Raw genomic sequence first — 17,344 nt, forward strand, 5'->3', positions numbered from 1 at the left:
CATTTCAAATGTTTTTCCCTTTCCAGGTCTCCCCTTTGGAAACCCCCTATCCCATTTCCCCTCCCCCTGCCTCTATGAGGGTGATCCCTACCCACCCACTCCGGTCTTCATGCCCTGGCATTCCTTTACACTGGGGCATCGAACACCCTCCTCAGGCCCAAGGGCTTCTCCTCCCATGATGTCCAACAAGGCTATCCCCTGCCACACATGCGGCCAGCGCCATGGATCCCCTCCATGTGTATTCTTTGGTTGGTGGTCAGTCCCTCGGAGATCCAGGGGATCTGGCCTGTTGACACTGTTGCTCCCTCCATGGGGCTGCAAACCACCTCAGCTCCTTCAGTCCCTTCTCCAACTCCTCCATCAGGGACCCCCAAGCTCAGTGCAATGGTTGGCTGTGAGCATCTGCCTCTGTATTTGTCAGGCTCTGGAAGAGCCTCTCAGGAGACAGCCATATCATACTCCCTTCAGCAAGCAGGAGTAACAAATTTAACATATTTTTGTCATTGTTTTGAGTCACAGCCTTGCTATATAATCTAGCCACAAACTCAGGCTTGACTCCCAAGTTACAGATGTGCGCATTCGATGTACACAGATGTACACAGCAAGCGGCATGTGAATACAGATGGATTGCGGACTTGCTGAAATATCGAAAATTCAACAACAACAACAACAACAAAAACACCTAGCAATTGACGACTGCTTAAGTAAATGAGCTAAGAAAGCCTCAGTGCAATTACACAGTTAATAAAGAATAGAAGGTAAAGGTCATGGTCTGATTGGAATCAATCTCTAAAGTGGTGTGTGTGTGTGTGTGTGTGTGTGTGTGTGTGTGTGTGTTAGTGTCGGAACCCACAGGGACCAGAAGAAAGTGAGAAATCTCCTAGGGCTGGGAGTGTCAGGTTGTGAGTCACCTGACACAGGCACCGGGAACTGAATACAGGCCCTCTGGAAGAGCAACATGTGCTCTCAACCAGGAGTCATCTTTCCAGTCCCTCTCAGGCAGGTTTTTAGGGAGAGAGGGTTAAAATACACAGTGTATGAAGAAAGTGCCTTTACTAGAGGCCAAACAGAGGGCATCAGATCCCCTGGAACCGGAGTTACAGACAGCTGTGAGCTATCTTGTGGGCGCTGGAAATCGAACCCAGGTCTTCTGGAAGAACAGCCAGAGCTCTTAGCTCCCAAGCCATCTCTCCAGCTCTCTTCAAGAATTCCTGGAAAGACAGTCCAAGAACCATAAGAGTGGGGCTCTGGCTGGTTGTAGCGATGAGAGCATAGGGTTTGGATTTAGGAGACTTCTCCCTTGTCACCATTCTGTCCCAACTCAATAGTTCACTGTGAGCATGAAGGTATTTCCGATGCAAACGGTGTTGAGAAAGAAAGTTGGAACTACATACACTGCAGAAGAAGAGAGGTCAGCCCAGCAGAGAAGGGTTAACTGAGCAGAGTCAGGGTAGTGCAGTCATAGATTGTTCTAGTCTTTCAATCCTGACTCAATGCTGCTGCTAAAATAAAGAAAAATCCATGATCTGGGGAGGGACAGGGTATCCTAGGAATGAATTAATAACCTTACCAATATGTTGTCCTAAAATAGTGGCTCTCAATTTTCCTATGCTGCTACCATTTAGTACAGTTCCTCATGCTGTGGTGAACCACAACCATAAAACTACCTCATTGCTACTTCATAACTGTTATTTTCCTATTGTGAATTGTAGTATAAATATCTGACATGCAGAATATCTGATAAGTCACTCCTACAAGGGTTTTGACCCACAGGTTGAGGACAGCTACTCTAAAATAAATAAACAAGACTCTTAGTGAAAAAAATTTTAAGAATTAAAAGCTCCCCTGAATACAGAAATTGTGGTACATCTACACAATGGAGTACTACTCAGCTATTAAAAACAATGAATTTATGAAATTCTTAGGGAAATGGATGGATCTGGAGAATATCATCCTGAGTGAGGTAACCCAATCACAAAAGAACACACATGGTATGCACTCTCTGATAAGTGGTTATTAACCCAGAAACCACAGGAAGAACAACCCACAAACCACAAGAAACTCAAGAAAAAGGAAGACCAAAAGGTGGACATTTAATTCCTTCTTAAAAGGGGGAACAAAATACCCATGGAAGGAGTTGCAGAGACTAACTATGGAGTAGAGACTGAAGGAAGGACAAGCCAGCCTGATGTAGCTATATCCTGAGATGCACTGACAGTACCTGACTAATACAGATGTAGAGGCTCACAGTCTTCCATTGAACTGAGACAGGGTCCCCAATGAAGGAGTTTGAGAAAGGACCAAAGGAGCTGAAGGGTTTGCAGCCCCCTAGGACGAACAACAATTTGAACTAACTAGTACCCTCAGAGCTCCCAGGGACTCAACCACCAACCAAAGACTGCACATGGTAGGTCTGATTGTTTTGGCAGCATGTGTATAGTAGAGGATTGCAAAATCAATCATCAATAGGAGGAGAGGCCCTTGGCCCTGTGAAGGTTCTGTGCCTCAGTGCAGGGGAATGCCAGGGCCAATAAGTGGGAGAGGGTGGGGTGGCAGGCATGGGGAGGGGGGAGGCAACAGGAGCTTGTTCTTGTTTTTGTTTGTTTGTTTGTTTGTTCCCGGGAGGGGAAACTGGGAAAAGAAAAATCATATGACATGTAAATAAAGAAAATATCATAATAAAAATAAATAAATAAATAAAAGCTCCCCTGAGAGATAGTTCAGTGGTTAAGAGTAGTTGCCCCACTTCCAGAGAACCCAAGTTTGGTGCCAAGGACCCATGCCAGGCAGCTTACAACCACTTGCAACTCCAGCTCCATAGACAACGCCCTCTACTGACCTTTCTGGTACCTGCACACACGTGGCATGTATACATACAGATACATAAATACAAATTAAAAATAAATCCTTTCAGGGCACTGTGATGCCCTTTAATCCTAGCACTTGGAAGCAGAGGCAGGTGGGTTTGAGTTCAGCTTAATGTCTGTAGGTTGTTTCGGGCTAGACAAGGCAACATGGTGACATCAGTCTTTTTTTTTTAAAAAAAAATCACACATTCTCTACATATTTATTTAATTGATGCACAGGTGAACCTCTCTGTTAGACAGATAGTTAGATACTAGAAGTCTTGGAGATATCGGGCTGGACCCCTCCCTGAGGGTCCACATCTTGTGAAGTAAAGGACTGGAACAGCAGGCCTTGAATGGCTTGAGACGAATTGGGAGCAGAGTCCTCTCTGTGGTCCCGGAAGGAGGAGGGACATTCTGAACTGCATGCCCAGGAGGTCATTAATGGATAGCCATCTATTGGGGCTCGTGGAGTCCTGAGCCTTACCCAACTTTCATAAAGCAGGAGGCCTTCTGATAAAGAACAATGACATACTATTGTTTCCTCCGCAGGAGACAATCTGAACAGGCCTGTTGATCACCTGGGCAGCACCAAGTCCCTCAGAAAAGCTGCTGGTGAGAGTCTAGGAGGAGCAGGGGGAGGGGAAGAATATGCTTAAAGTATCTTGTATGTGTGATAAAATTAAATAATAATAATAAGAAGAATGATAATATAGGCCAGGTGTGGTGGTGTTAGCTTTCTATCCCAGCATTTTGGGAGGAAAACAGCAAGTGGATCTCTGTGAGTTTGAGGCTAGTCTTGCCAACATTGTGAGTTCCAGGCCAGCAGGGGCTGCATAGCCAGACCCTTTCTCAAACACAAATAAGTTAATTAATAATATAAAGCCTGTTTGGAATGTAACTCAGGAAAGCTGCATTATCCCTTGAGAGTGAGCTTTGCCCTCCAGTAAGCTCTGTCTTCTTCTTTAACCTCTGCCTGCCTTGTCTGAATTCTTTCCAGGGAGGTCACAAGGACCTGGGTGTCAAAGACCTTAAGTGTTTGCTTGTTTGTGTATGGATTTTTCCCTCAGGGTATCTTGTCTGTCTTGGGTCAGTCCCATCTCTGCTCCTCATTCTTCAAGCATCAGGCAGGACTTTGCAGGAATGCGGATCTGGACTGCCATGACTCTCCCTGAAGTTTGACAGAGGCTGGTTCTATCTGGGTTGAGTCTTTAAGGATATCTGCTCCCCATTCCCTCCCTCACAGCTGTCCTTGCTCAGGAAGAGCACACCAGATCACTTCTGAATGCGATCTGTGATGGCAAAGCCAAGGCTTTCCTAGTAAATCCCAATTCCTTTCAACTTGTCTCACCTCATACCCAGCCCAAGGAAGGGCGGACTGAAAGGGTACTTGACCTGTGGAAATAGCTCAGGCTCCTTTGTCTCCTTCCACCTCCTCAAAGGGATAAAACCAAGTTTAAGTGCAGGAGATGATGTAAAGGAGAGATCACCGTCCCCCTTGGGGGAGATAGAGGGTAGACCATCATGGCATCTCTCTGAGTCTTGGAGAACCCCACATCCCCATTCCCCAACTCCCCACTATTTTCAACAGTATTAGGCCACCAAAAAGTCACCAGTAGTCATGTTTCTTTCTTTTTTTTTTTTTTTAAATATTTAAGTAACATAAGTCAAACTCACATAGTCAAAATCTTTGGCGGATCACATTTGAATGTGATCAAGTGTGATCTTCCTATGGAGAAATCTATGTAACTATATAAAGCACATTTTAGTTTATTTTATTTATGTTTTTATAGAGGTAAGGATTTGGATCCAGGGTCGTAATGCGTGCCAGTGAGCTACCACTGGGATACAGCCTCAAATTGTTTTTGAGGCTCCCCAGGTGTCCTGGAACTCACTCTGTAGACCAGGCTGTCCTTGAACTCAGAGATCCACCTACTTCTGCCTACCAAATAAGGTGTGTGCGACCATGCCTGGCTGGTTTTAGTTTAAATTGAACACATCTGGGTCCTTAAAATACTTGGAGCTACTCAAAGGGAAAGGGGAAGATGGGAGCCTTGGCTTTGTATTTCGGTGAGAGCCAGGCTTCCTGACGTCTTGCCTCCCTTCAGAGATCTCTAAGAGAGGGTAGGAGGTAATCTGGGTACCAAAGCTTGGATTTCAAAGACCCTCTAGTGAAAAAAGTTTGAAAGTCACTCGGGGACATTTAGTACCAAAACATGAGAGAACATAAATGCTCAAACCTGTTCAATACCTAAGTATGAAAGGTGAAGCAGAGGTCAGCGCTCTTGCAAAAGGCTCAGAAATGCCCAGGAGGGAAGGGTATGAAGTCAGACAGTAACACTTTAATCACGCCAGATGCCTCTCTCCTTATGCTTCCTAAATGACAGCAATTCCTAGAAGTACTTCTAACAGTTTAAAAGTGGGTATCTGAAGTGAGACGTTGGGGTTTCCTCTTCCTGGGTGGGAGTATGTGGAATTGGCATTCAGTTCCAAGTTCCAAGTTAGTTATCAGGGAAGCAGGTGGTTGGAAGGAAAGGAAGCACATCTGCATGAAGCGCGGCACCACTGGTGTCTGGATAGAGCACTGTATCATGGATGTCTGTCTGGATGGAATGCCACTGGCATCTGGATGGAGCGCTGCATCACAGGTGTCTGCGTAGAGCACTGTATCATGGATGTCTGGATGGAAGGCTGCATCACGGTTGTCTGCGTAGAGCAGTGCATCATGGGCATCTGGAAGGAGCGCTGCTTTACGGGTATGTGTGTAGAGCAGTGTGTATCACAGGTATCTAGATGGAGCGCTGCATCATAGGAAGTCTCACCTTTTCATGTCATCTCTTCCTTCCTAAAAGCACATGGATCCAGGGCTGGGGATGGAGCAGGCATGAAACCCTGGGTTCAGTCCCCAGCACCACATAAAGCAGGATTGGCAGTACATGCCTGTACGCCAGCACTCAGGAGGTGGAAGCAAAAGTATCTGAAGTTAGAGGGTAGCCTCTGCTACATAGTGAGTTTGTGGTCAGCATGGGTCTATCTCACAAAACAAAAAAAGTGGATCCTGAAATGTCACTCAATAAATGCCTGTTGATGAGGGTGTAACAGATACTGCCAACTTTTTCTAAGAACTCACTCTATTAGTCAGTATAGTGCTAGAGACTTGGTTACCTGATTTACCTTAAAAGAAATTTCTAGTCTAAGTAGTAATGGTGCACACCATTAGTCCCAGCACTCAGGAGCAGAGATGGGCTGAGTTTGAGGCTAGCCTGGTCTACAGAATGAGTTTCAGGACAGCCAAGGCCACACAGAGAAACTAGAAGCTGGAGTTAAAGACTCTGGGAAACCCCTTTTTATTCACCTTGAAGAGCCCAGCAGGGTAGGTCATGCAACTCACTGCCTCCTCTTCTATGGGAACCTGGGGGCCAGGAATGAAAGTTGGGCAAAGAGTGTCCTGTTCACATTCTGGTGACTCTGAATGGTTCAGGAGGGGTGACTCAGCAGAGAGCAGATAGCAGAGGCCATCACCTGAATAGCCTGAATAATGTAGCTGTGAAGCACACCCAGCTCAGGGGACAGACCACTCCCAGCACCTTCTCTCACAGTGCTTGATTTCAACCACAAGGTGGCAGACAACGGCTCTCAGATTCTCCTCTGTCTTGGCCCAGTGGCACATAGGAACCAAGGGAAAGCAAGCTCCGTGCTTCTTTCCAACAGTAGTAATGATTCTTGTCATGAAGTTGCTACAAGCTACACCCTAGGAGATGGAAGATTCTTAACGTAACCACCACTGGTTTATGAAACCTAGAAAAACTTAACTTTCTATTTGTTTTGATCGCAAACTAGAGACTAAAGAAAACTATCCAATGCCATTTGTTATTATTTATGGGATTAAAAAAAAGTTATTGAGTCTGAGTCAAAGGGCACAAACTTGATCTGGGGGAGGATAGATGACCTTAGGAAAGAACTCCTCCGAGTCTCAGTTTCTTCCGTGATACAAGAAAGTAGGACTTGGATGAGTTGAAGAGATTCCAGAAACCAAGCCATGAAACGAACTTGCATGAGGAGGCAGCAGGCTGAAAAGAATGGGGCTGGGCACCGGTGTGGGTCATGGGCTGCTTCTTTCAGCCTACATCCTTACAGCCTACATCCTTAGGGGGATGGGCTGTGCCACATGGCCAATTTTCCAGATAATTGAATTTTAAATGCCGAAATTTGTTTTCTTTTTAACTTTCTGCAATGGAAATCTTTCTAAAGTGTGTTACATGCTTCTCTGGCTTCTTAAAGAGCATGCTGAGTATAATTTAACCTTTCCTTAATATCTCTAGGTCATGAAGATGACCACCTCTTACTATATATATAGTCTTGCATGGAGCACTAGGTGCCTCTGGGCACACATGCAGGGAGACAAGACCCTGTGCTAAGCGGCCCCAGGGACCGTATTATAAAGCTATAATTGGAGAATCTTCCTTTCTTTCTGTCTCCTACTACATCACCACCTGCAGTCATTTCTCCAAGTAACACCTTCTCATACCCTCTTGACACTCTGCCTAAATCTGCTTTAATCCAGACAGAACTCAAGGTTGCCATGGGTAACGAGAGTCTAAGATTGTACCAACCCTAAATTTATTTTTACACATGATTTTGAGGCAGAGGGGACTGAAAGCTGCTGCTGGCTAGGGCTGATACTCAGCTAGTCCTTACTACATGGCATTCCCCTGTGTCATTTGACCAGTCACCCCGAGGATGTCAGGGCCATACTTGCCCAATGAGATTTTCTTCTGGGATCTTACAGATTCCTCATACTCTAGGAACACATAGGCACTATCTAGCTGGGGCACTTAAGACCCCGTCCCTGCGCATGTTAGTGTCTCTTTGACTTTAGTGGCCAGCACTCAGACCATTGAAGCTACATAGTACAATGACTTACCACTTATCCACGGTTTCAATTACTTGGGGTCAAAAAGCTCAAAAACCTACAGGACAGCGAGATATTTTGAAAGAGAAAGTACGTCCACATAACTTATAGTAGTTTGTTACGATTGTCCTATTTAAATATTACTTATGGTGGCTAGCCTTCTGCTATACTTAATACATACTAAACTTTGTCATAAATATGTATGTATAGGGAATCGGCCGTCAGTACAGGCTTAGGGACTGTCTGTGGGTACAGTGGACCACAGTGCTGTCACTGTCATCTCTTTTGTGACTGGGAAGCTGGCAGAGTTTGAGGTTCTTTCTTTCCAAGTCAAAGGCCTGTTCTCTGTTGTGACTTGTGCTGTGGGTTCAGGTTGCCCGAGGCTGGATGTGTGAGGTGCTAAAAGGTCCTCTGGACTGAGTATCTTCTTTGTGCCAGCTACATAGTCACTGTGTAGATAAATCATCTTCTCTCACCTACCACGCAGCTCTTATTAGGAAAACAGAGCCAGCCTCCCGTGCCAAGGGAACTCGCCCACAGTCACAAGGCTTCTGGAAGCTATAGCGACTCCCTAGAAGGCCTGTGTCCTCTGTACTGTGCTATGTTCACGTTTATTAACCTATAAAAATCTCCAAAGTCCACATTCTGAAAACAAAAACATTTTGGAAATGAGATGTGGGCCCTTTACTTTTCAGAAAAGTCCATTTGTTTTTGTTTGGGTATGTGGTATCCATCTTAATTAATTCCACATTTTGTTACCAATTTGGAATAATCTATCTCCAGGGAGCAGATCTGGTTTACTTATAGAGAGCTAGTGGAGGGGGTGACTAGGGTTACAAAATATTCCTTGTAGGAACTAATCTAAAAACCTTCCCCATTTATTCCTGCACCAAACAGAAGTAAACAGAACAGTTCAGAAAATCCCATCTTTTCCAGAATGGAGGCCAAGGATTTTATAAACAGAGGCTTCTGCCATGTAATTACCAGCTTTGTCTTTAAAGGGTGGGGGATGTGACATCACATGTGACTGATATTCTTTACTCTTCCAGAATGTTCTCTGAAGTTCACTGAAGGAAGAAGCTGTCATCTCTCAAAAACGTCTTGGGGCACCTCAAGCAAACTGTGGACCATTAGAGGACTAGCTGTGGAGGAGGCTCCTATAGGCCTAGGTTCCATGGATGTGTGGTTCTTACAAAAGGGCTGTCAAACCTACTCACGTCTGTGCTCATAATTTTGAGATAAGCAACCATGACCTCATCATCTACATTTTGCACCTGTTCCTCCCACACTCAACACAGGCAACCACTGAAGCACCTTCCTCCTAAGCCCACACAGTTCTTTAAAGTTATCAGAGGGCTTTACAGAAGATGGTGAAGGTCAACATACTGCCTGTGTTAACTCTCCAAGGGTGTTGTAACAAACTACCATAGACTGACTGGCTTAAGAAACAGAAACTTATAATCTCACAGCTCCAGAGACTAGGAGTATAAGATCAAGAGGTTAGCAGAGCCATGTTCCCCTGGTACTGTGAACAAACCTGCTTCAGTCCTCTCTCTTGGCAATTAGTTGGCATGTGACAGCATAACTTGTTTTGACATGTCATTTTTCTCTGTGTGTCTGTGTCCAAATTAGCTTTTGATAAGGACAACAATCACATTGCATTATCCACCTGGACTCCAGTATGACCTCATTTTAACTACATATGCAATGGTCTTACTTCTGAACAAGTTTGCATTCTGAGGCACTGGAAGTTAGGATTTCAACATTTGACCTTAGGGAAGGGGATACAACTCAATCTATAATATCACATAAAACAATTTTGAATTTAGAAGCAAGAAGGTAGACCAGATGCCCCGAAGAGTTTCTTATATTAGATGTGATTCAGAGGTATGTGTGTGTCTTGGTAGAACACTAGTTTCTACTTAATACTTCTTAGGACAAATCTTCATATTTCAAAGTAGAAATTGTCAGTTATAGTGAATGGGAAAAAAATCTTGAAAACACTCAGAAGCTCTTTAAAATGCCAGTAATAGCCTTCCACATACTCAGGCTCTGCATCTGTAGACCAAAGAACTGTGGGCTGAGGTACTAACAGAAAAAAACACTTTGCATTTGTGCTGAGTACTTTTCTTATTACTATTTTTTAAGCAACACATAATAATACAGATAACAACACAGATAACAGCTATTTACATGGTATTAGGTATTGTAAATAGTCTAGAGATAATAAATAGTACACAGAATCTTATAGAGGCAAATGTTACATCATTTGTATAAAGGACTTGAGCACTCTTAGATTTTAGTATTCACTAGGGATGCTGGAAACAATCCTTCTTAGATTCTGAGACACACCTGTACCAAGATCCCCAGTCTATTCTCCGAGCTGCAGGAGCACCTAAGTTGCCCAAAGGAATTGTGCTATGGCTTGGGTGTGGTCTGTCTCCCAAGGGCTTGTATGTTAAAAGCTTGGTCTTCGGTGTGGCAATATTGGCAGGTGCTATGGACCAAAGGATGGAGCCAAGTGGGAAGTTCTTAGGTCAGTTCGGAGTCTGATATGTAAAGGGAAGATGGTACCTCTGTCTCTCTAGCTTCTTTTATATTGACAAACATGTTCCTGTTTGTCTAAGATCGTACCAACTTTAAATTGATTTTTACACATGATTTCAAGGCAGAGGGAACTGAAGGCTGCTGCTGGCTAGGACTGATACTCAGGTAGTCCTTACTGCATGGCATACCCCTCTGTCATTTGGCCAGTCACCTTGAGTATGTCAGGGCCACATTTACTCAATGAGTTTGAGTTACCATTAGGCCTTCACAGGAGTCTAAACCTACAGGGGCTTCCTGATCTTAAACTTCCAGGACTATGAGCTAAGTATACTCTTTAACTCATAAGTAGCCCCCTCAGGTATTTTATTATAATAATGCAAAACAGTCTAATCTATGTCATTCCTTTTACAAGACGAGGCAAAAGGTCTAGTTCCTTGTTGGTTTATGTAGAAAGAAGCCTTGTTCGTTTGTTCTACATTTCCCCTGATGTTTGTGGTTATACTAAAGAGATGTTTTGTGCAGCCATAAACCATTCATAAAATTATGCACTAAACTACAAAACTCCAGGGGTAATACAGGGGTAAGGAGGAAAAATTGCGAAGCTAGATGTACCTGGGTTCAAATCCCAGTTCTGTCTTCTATTACTTGGATAATCTTGTGCAAGGTAAATGTGGTAGAGCTCTCCCATTTAAGTTTCTCATATAGACAAGTGATTAGGAACTTGGTAAAGTACTGGGGATGGGGGTGGGGGTGGGGGGCAGATGTCCACTCTGGTAGATGCTGCTTAGTAAGTGGTGTGTCTTTTAATTATTCAAAAAGGACCAGGAAGTGAGCCTTGAAAAAAAAAAATCAAGCTAGTCTCCTTATCTTCTCCTGCTAACTTCTGGGTTGTTGTGAGGCAATGGGTGCCTAGGACTCCAGGTGTATAGGAGAGTGTGAACTCAGAAGGTGTGAGGCGTTCAACCCACACACATTCCAAAGGAAAGACGGGCTTCTGACCAGCCCTGGGAGGCAACAGGTAAGCCCTTGGAATATCTTGTGCAAGGATAGGACCTCTGTGTATCTAGGGATGCTTAGCTATGCTACATAGCTTATACTAACCATATGGCTTACGTGGGAACTTTTGGCCTCATGGTATTAATTTACTACTAGAGGGAGTAGAGACTAGGGTGACTAAGGTCAGGCCCACACGACCAACCCTATAAAAAACCTGGACACCATGCCTTGTATGAGCTTTCCTGCTGGCAATCCTCATGTAGGAGCCTCTGAGTACCATGTACACTGCTGATACTAGGTGGCAACTGAAAACTGGTGCGGGGTTTACTCTTAGACTTCACTCAGTGTCTTTCACCATGGCTGGTTTCAGTCTTCATCTTTTCAAGATAAACTATAACCGTGAGAGCTTTTCCAAGCTCTATGAGCCCACCTGGCCCATCTCTGAACTGACAGTGCTTCTGGGAAGCTGGATCCACCAGGGAAACAATCCAACTGTCCTGTCCTAACTTCCTACAGTGTTAGAGGTGGGGTGGGATGGAGTTGGGGTGGTGGTTAGAAAATATAAGTATGTCAGGGTGGGTGTCTGCACTTTGAGTCTCTGGGAGTCCTGTGTCTGTTATAAGTGAAGTGATGAGCAAGACACCCAGGACCACAGCCCTGGGCTTCTGATTGCCAATGACTTGCTGAGCTGAATGATATAGCCTAATTCAATGGGACATTTCTTATAGTTTCACATAGTGTGTTTGTTTTCTTTTTACCCCAAGTTTTAGGGAAAGGGCAATGCTTTGAGTATAGGTGTTCTTAACAAATGGAACCAAAACCAAAAAATAATAGAACAAACTAACCAGGTGAGCTACTGGCTGACAAATATCCACTTCAGTAGATGCTGCTCATGGTTATTTCTAGGAAGTGAGCTTTGAAAAATCAAGTCTTCCCATCTCCTTTTACTTCTGGGATCTTAAGAGACAACGGGAGCCTAGGACTCAGTGTGTTTTCCTGTAGGGCACAAAAGTCACCAGCTTCTTGCCAGGGCAATCAGAATTCTAGATGGATAGCACCAAATAAGATATAGGCAGATCACAGGCTGGGCGCTAATCCCCTTGCTTACCTGGCCCCACTGACATCAACTCCGACCATCAGCTGTCCATTCAGGGAAAGGATCTCATCCCGGAGCCGAACTTTTCCACTCTTCCCCGCTGGGCTGTTCTTCCTCAGCTCCGTCACCCAGATGCAGCCCACATCCAGCACTGGCCCCGGGTGGGTTTTCCTCTTCTTACCCCCTCGACGCTTTTCACCGTAGTCCCCAAAAACAGGGATGTTGCCAAAACTGAGCCCCACAGTTTCCGTGTCCCCCAGCTGCTTGGTGAGGTACACTGTACAGATCTCCATCTCTGGGGGACTGTGATCAGGTGGGACCGTACTCTCATCCACAGCCAAGTTCAGTTGGATGTACTCCTGTAGCTTCTGGATGGCTGCCTGGCAGAGCCTCTGCTCGGGACTGTCCCCACCCTCCCGCAGGCTGTTCTGCAGCCACTCGTACAGGAGGGGCAGATGCAGTAAGGCATTGTCCTGGGTGATGGGCATGGTGCTCACTCCCAGACAGCAGCATCATGAGAGGTCCTGCTTCCGGAGACTGGACCCCGTGGGGACCCAGGTCCCTTGGGAACACTCCCAATCATCAGCTTTGCCCATGTTCATGTTCAGGCTAGCTGATGAGCTTTAGGGATGTTTCCTGTGAGACTGGGATGTTTGCCTTGGCAAGAGAAGGACAGGACACAATTAAACAACACTGGGACAATGGCTCAGGAGTGCTCAGCAAGGGAATGGAGCAAGTATCTAACAAGTCTTTGCTTGGTTCCTTTTACAGCAGGGTTCATGGAAATGACATGGAAATCAGCTGTTTCTTCTGCAGTGGCAGCATCTTTCCTGGGCTCATTCACACCTGGAAGAGGAAAAACAAAGACATGGAGTTACAATACCCAGCCTGGTAAGAAAGGACCATGTATACTTGTCAAATACAGGCACATTTTAGGAGACAAAACTGCCAGTCTCCAGTATAGTTCCTTTCATGCTGAACATACAGATTGAACAACAACAACAACAACCACATGCACACACACACACACACACACACACACACACACACACACACACACACACCAGAAGCCTCTGAAACACTGTCCTTCTCCAGGAAATTTCCTTGATCAACAGGGAAGTAAAATTCCACTTCTCCCATCAATATAGCATCAAACTCATACCCAACCAGGAGGCTGCATGGAAAGGCTCCATGGAAGGATAAGCAACATTCTGGACCACTTCTCATCCATTTCTAATTCTGTCACCTCTTTTGAGACTTCATGGTTTGGATTAAAGGGGATCCAAGAGAGGTGACAGCTCCCAGCACCATGTAAATAAATTACCTCTGTAACGAAAGAATTTATTTTAATGCTAGGGCTGTCAGCTTCAAGCTACTCAAAATTAATTTAAATTATCATGGCTATTTGCTTGAGATGGGAATCTAATTGGAGACCTATATATAACAGACAAAAATGGATCGGGCTATTGTGATAGAACTCTGTGTCCACAAACTCTGATGGTTCAACTGTTTTTAGAAAAGTAAGGTTTTGAAGCTTGGAAAGATTGCCCCTGAGGGGTGAGAGTACTCAAGCTTATAACTGATGATTCCTGGTCTGTCTCTTCAGGATCAACATTTTGTACACTGTAGTGTTTCACTGGATGCGGAGGGAGAACTATACTTAATGCAGCCACATAGTTCAGGCTGAATAGCCCCAGAAGAGATGCTTGAGATCAAGGTATCTCTGATTTGAGATGAGTTTAGATTTTAAAATATTTGCATATCCATAATATCTGAGGATGGGATCTGCATCTCACCATGCAACTGACTTAAGGTTCCCTTAGGTCTTCTACATGTGATAGTATGATAGTATCTTCATATAATACTTCAAAGAATTTTGACATGAAATCAAGATTCATAGCATGAAGTTTTCCACCCATGGATCCACCCGGTGTTCAAAATACTTCAGATTCTGGACTAACTCAAAATTCAGATTTCAGGATTCTTAACTTGTATTGCAAAACTGTCCAACCTCTGTTCTGAGTCATCTCAAATAGTTGCCAAGTGGCTGAGAACACCTTTGACTTGCTTGTTAGAGAAAAATCACAGAAAATGAGTGTTCATAGAAAAGCTATGGCGGAAGGGATGGCTGAAGAATTCTCAATGATAGGAATGAAATGAGAAGATTGTATAGTAAGATAAAGTGTCTTTAGTGGGAGAACACCTTTAATCCCAGCCCTTGAGAGACAGAAGCAAGCAGTTTTCTGTGAGTTTGAGGCCACACCTGATATGAATAGTGAGTTCCAGGCCATCCAAGCATAATGTGAGACCCTGTCTACAAAAAAGAAAGGAAAGAAGAGAAAGAGAGAGGGGGAGAGGCAGAGAGAGAGGGAGAGAGAGAAGAGGAGGAAGAGGAGGAAGAAGAGGAAGAGGAATAAGGGAGGGAGGGAAGGAAGGAAGGAAGGAAGGAAGGAGGCAGGCAGGAAGTGTCTCTGAATGTGTTCCACTTTTCCTCTTCTGACAATTGCTGCTACTCCCCCAACCCCAGCCCCAAAGTCAGGTGAGAGGGTAGGGTAGGCTGTAGGAGTCATTTAGTCTTCGACCCCAACCCCATGGCCAGAATCAAGTGGATACAGATGGACAAATGACCCAAGATGAGCAATCATTTTTGGTCATCTCCAAATATTAACAATTCTTGAGTTGTAGAAAAGAAGAAAACAATTAGACTCATTGTCTGTTCTTGTTGATAGTTTTGCTTTATCTCCTCTGTGCCTTCTGCTAGGTCTCAGGATGTCCACATATCCAGAAATGAGCTCAAGCTGGACTATAGAAGCCAGATGAAAGCCAGTGTTCCTCAGGAACTTGTAAGGAACTGGATTTTCATCTCCTAAAGGAGTCATTTCCCTTGGTTATCCATTGACACACACCTGTGTGGCTATTAGAATGTCAATGCTCATGCTGGCTCGAAGGCTCCCTCAGTATCCCAAGTACCTGTTATACATTTCAAAGTCCACACTATTGTGCTGGCTCTTCCCTCCCCCAGTTATTGATCCTTATAATCCACATGACTGTCCACTCCACATTTTCTATCTTTTCTATTTTCTCTCTCTCTTTTTCTATCTCTTTCCCCTCTTTCTTCCTCTTTCCTTCTGTCTCTTTCCTACTTTTCCTTCCTCCCTCATTCCTTCCTTCCCTCTCTCCCTCTGTTTCTCTGTCTGTCTCCCTCCCTCCCTCTGTCTGTCTATCTCTCTCCCTCTCTTTCTTTCTCTCTCTTTCCCTCCCTCTTCCTCCCTCCCTTCTGCCTGTTTCCCTGTCCATCTGTTCATCCATCTCTCTGTCCATCCATCTGTCTGTCTCTCTACATCTACCCATCTGTATCTCTGTCTGTTTGTATCTCTGTCTGTCTGTATCTCTGTCCATCTGTCTGTCTGTTCATCCATCTGTCTGTCTCTTCTTATGCCTTATTCTGTAACTCTTGCTGTCTCCCTATCACCACTACTCTCCCACTGTGCCCTTCCCTAGCCTTGGCCATGTACAGTATGCCTCTCTTTTCCTTTGCTCCAGACTCTTCCAGATGTCTTCAGTTATCCCCTTCCTCTCTTATTCACAATAAAAACATTCTCCCTGGTAATAGAGCAGTTATGCTAGTAGTTTCTTTACTGAGCCCCTCACATACACTGTTGAAGTAGTTTTGTTTTGCTACTGGGAACTGGGTCGGGCCAAGGGTAGGTTTTGCAAACCTATGTCAGCGAGCTGCATTTCCAGCTCTTGCTTCCTTTTTTGCTTGTTTTGATACTGTTGTTGTTGTTGTTTGGGGGAATGAAGACAAGGCGGCTCAGGCTGGTCTCAAAGTGCTGAGCTTCCTGATCCTGCCTCCCAAGTGCTAGGACATCAGATGGGGACCACTCTACTCGGCCTAAGTAGCTAAACTTTACAATGTATTTTGTTTGTTTATTAGTTTTGGTGCATCTGTGCACACACAGCATGTGTGCCTGTATGTCTCTCTGCACACATACATACATGCATGTGTGAAAGCCAGGGACAACTTTAGGGAGTCAGTTCTCTCCTAGTGTGGGTTTTGGGGATTGAACTCAGGGCATCAGGCCCAGGCAGCAAGGGTTTTTATCTTTGCATCCACCTTGAAGGCCCCTAGTTACATTAAAAGGAATTTAGTTGGGCTTGGTAATGCAAGCCTTTAGTTCCAGGACTAAGTGGGAGTGAGGGGCAGAAGGACTGCCTGGAATACAAACCACAGAGAGTTCTAAACTAATCAGAGCTAACTATAAGATGCTGGGGGCGGGGGGCTGGCGAGATGGCTCAGCCGGTAAGAGTACTGATTGCTCTTGGGTAGGTCCTGAGTTTGGATCCCAGCAACCACATGGTGGCTCACAACCACCCATAATGAGATCTGACACCCTCTTCTGGTGTGTCTGAAGACAGCTACAGTGAGCGGGACGGGAGCGAGCAGGGCCAGCAGAGGTCCTGAGTTCAATTCCCAGCCGCCACACACATGATGGCTCATGGCCATTTGTACAGCTACAGTGTACTCATATACATAAAATAAATAGAATAAATCTTTAAAAAAAAAAGATGCTGGGGTGATGGGGAGAAGGGGGAAATTGATGCGGGAAGGACAGGGATACAGGCTCATGGAGGATGGCTAAAACACCAAAGAGGGATGTTGTGGAGAGCCGTGCCTTCTCTCCTGGCTCTGTACCTTTCTTTGTTCTCTTGCTCGGATCAACTCCATCTAGAGGCCGGATATCTTCTTTTCTACCAAGTCCACACAGCAGGTGGAATATTGCCATTTGGAGTCCTAGCTCCAAATTGATACTTTTGTTTCTGTTAAGAGAGTGGGACCCCACTTCTCCTGGCCAAAGTTGGGGCTAAGTTTTCAGGGGAAAAACTCTTGCGCCAGCTTTGCTGAGGAGCCATGGCTTGGATTAGGGCATGGTTTATTTTGTGAAC

General features: G+C 44.9%; 1 protein-coding gene across 2 annotated transcripts in view; it reads right to left on the reverse strand.

Annotated features, from left to right (window-relative positions):
- Positions 1–17,344, reverse strand: part of Pdzd2 (PDZ domain containing 2) — a 386,879-nt gene that overhangs the window by 223,923 nt on the left and 145,612 nt on the right. For both annotated transcript variants that reach the window (XM_031360288.1, XM_031360287.1), the window contains exon 2: positions 12,410–13,243. In XM_031360288.1, coding sequence (XP_031216148.1) covers positions 12,410–12,885 — 476 coding nt within the window. In that variant the 5' untranslated portion in view covers positions 12,886–13,243. The remainder of the gene's footprint in view (positions 1–12,409; positions 13,244–17,344) is intronic.

The sequence above is a fragment of the Mastomys coucha genome, unplaced genomic scaffold, assembly GCF_008632895.1.
Source record: "Mastomys coucha isolate ucsf_1 unplaced genomic scaffold, UCSF_Mcou_1 pScaffold8, whole genome shotgun sequence".
Lineage (NCBI taxonomy): Eukaryota > Metazoa > Chordata > Mammalia > Rodentia > Muridae > Mastomys > Mastomys coucha.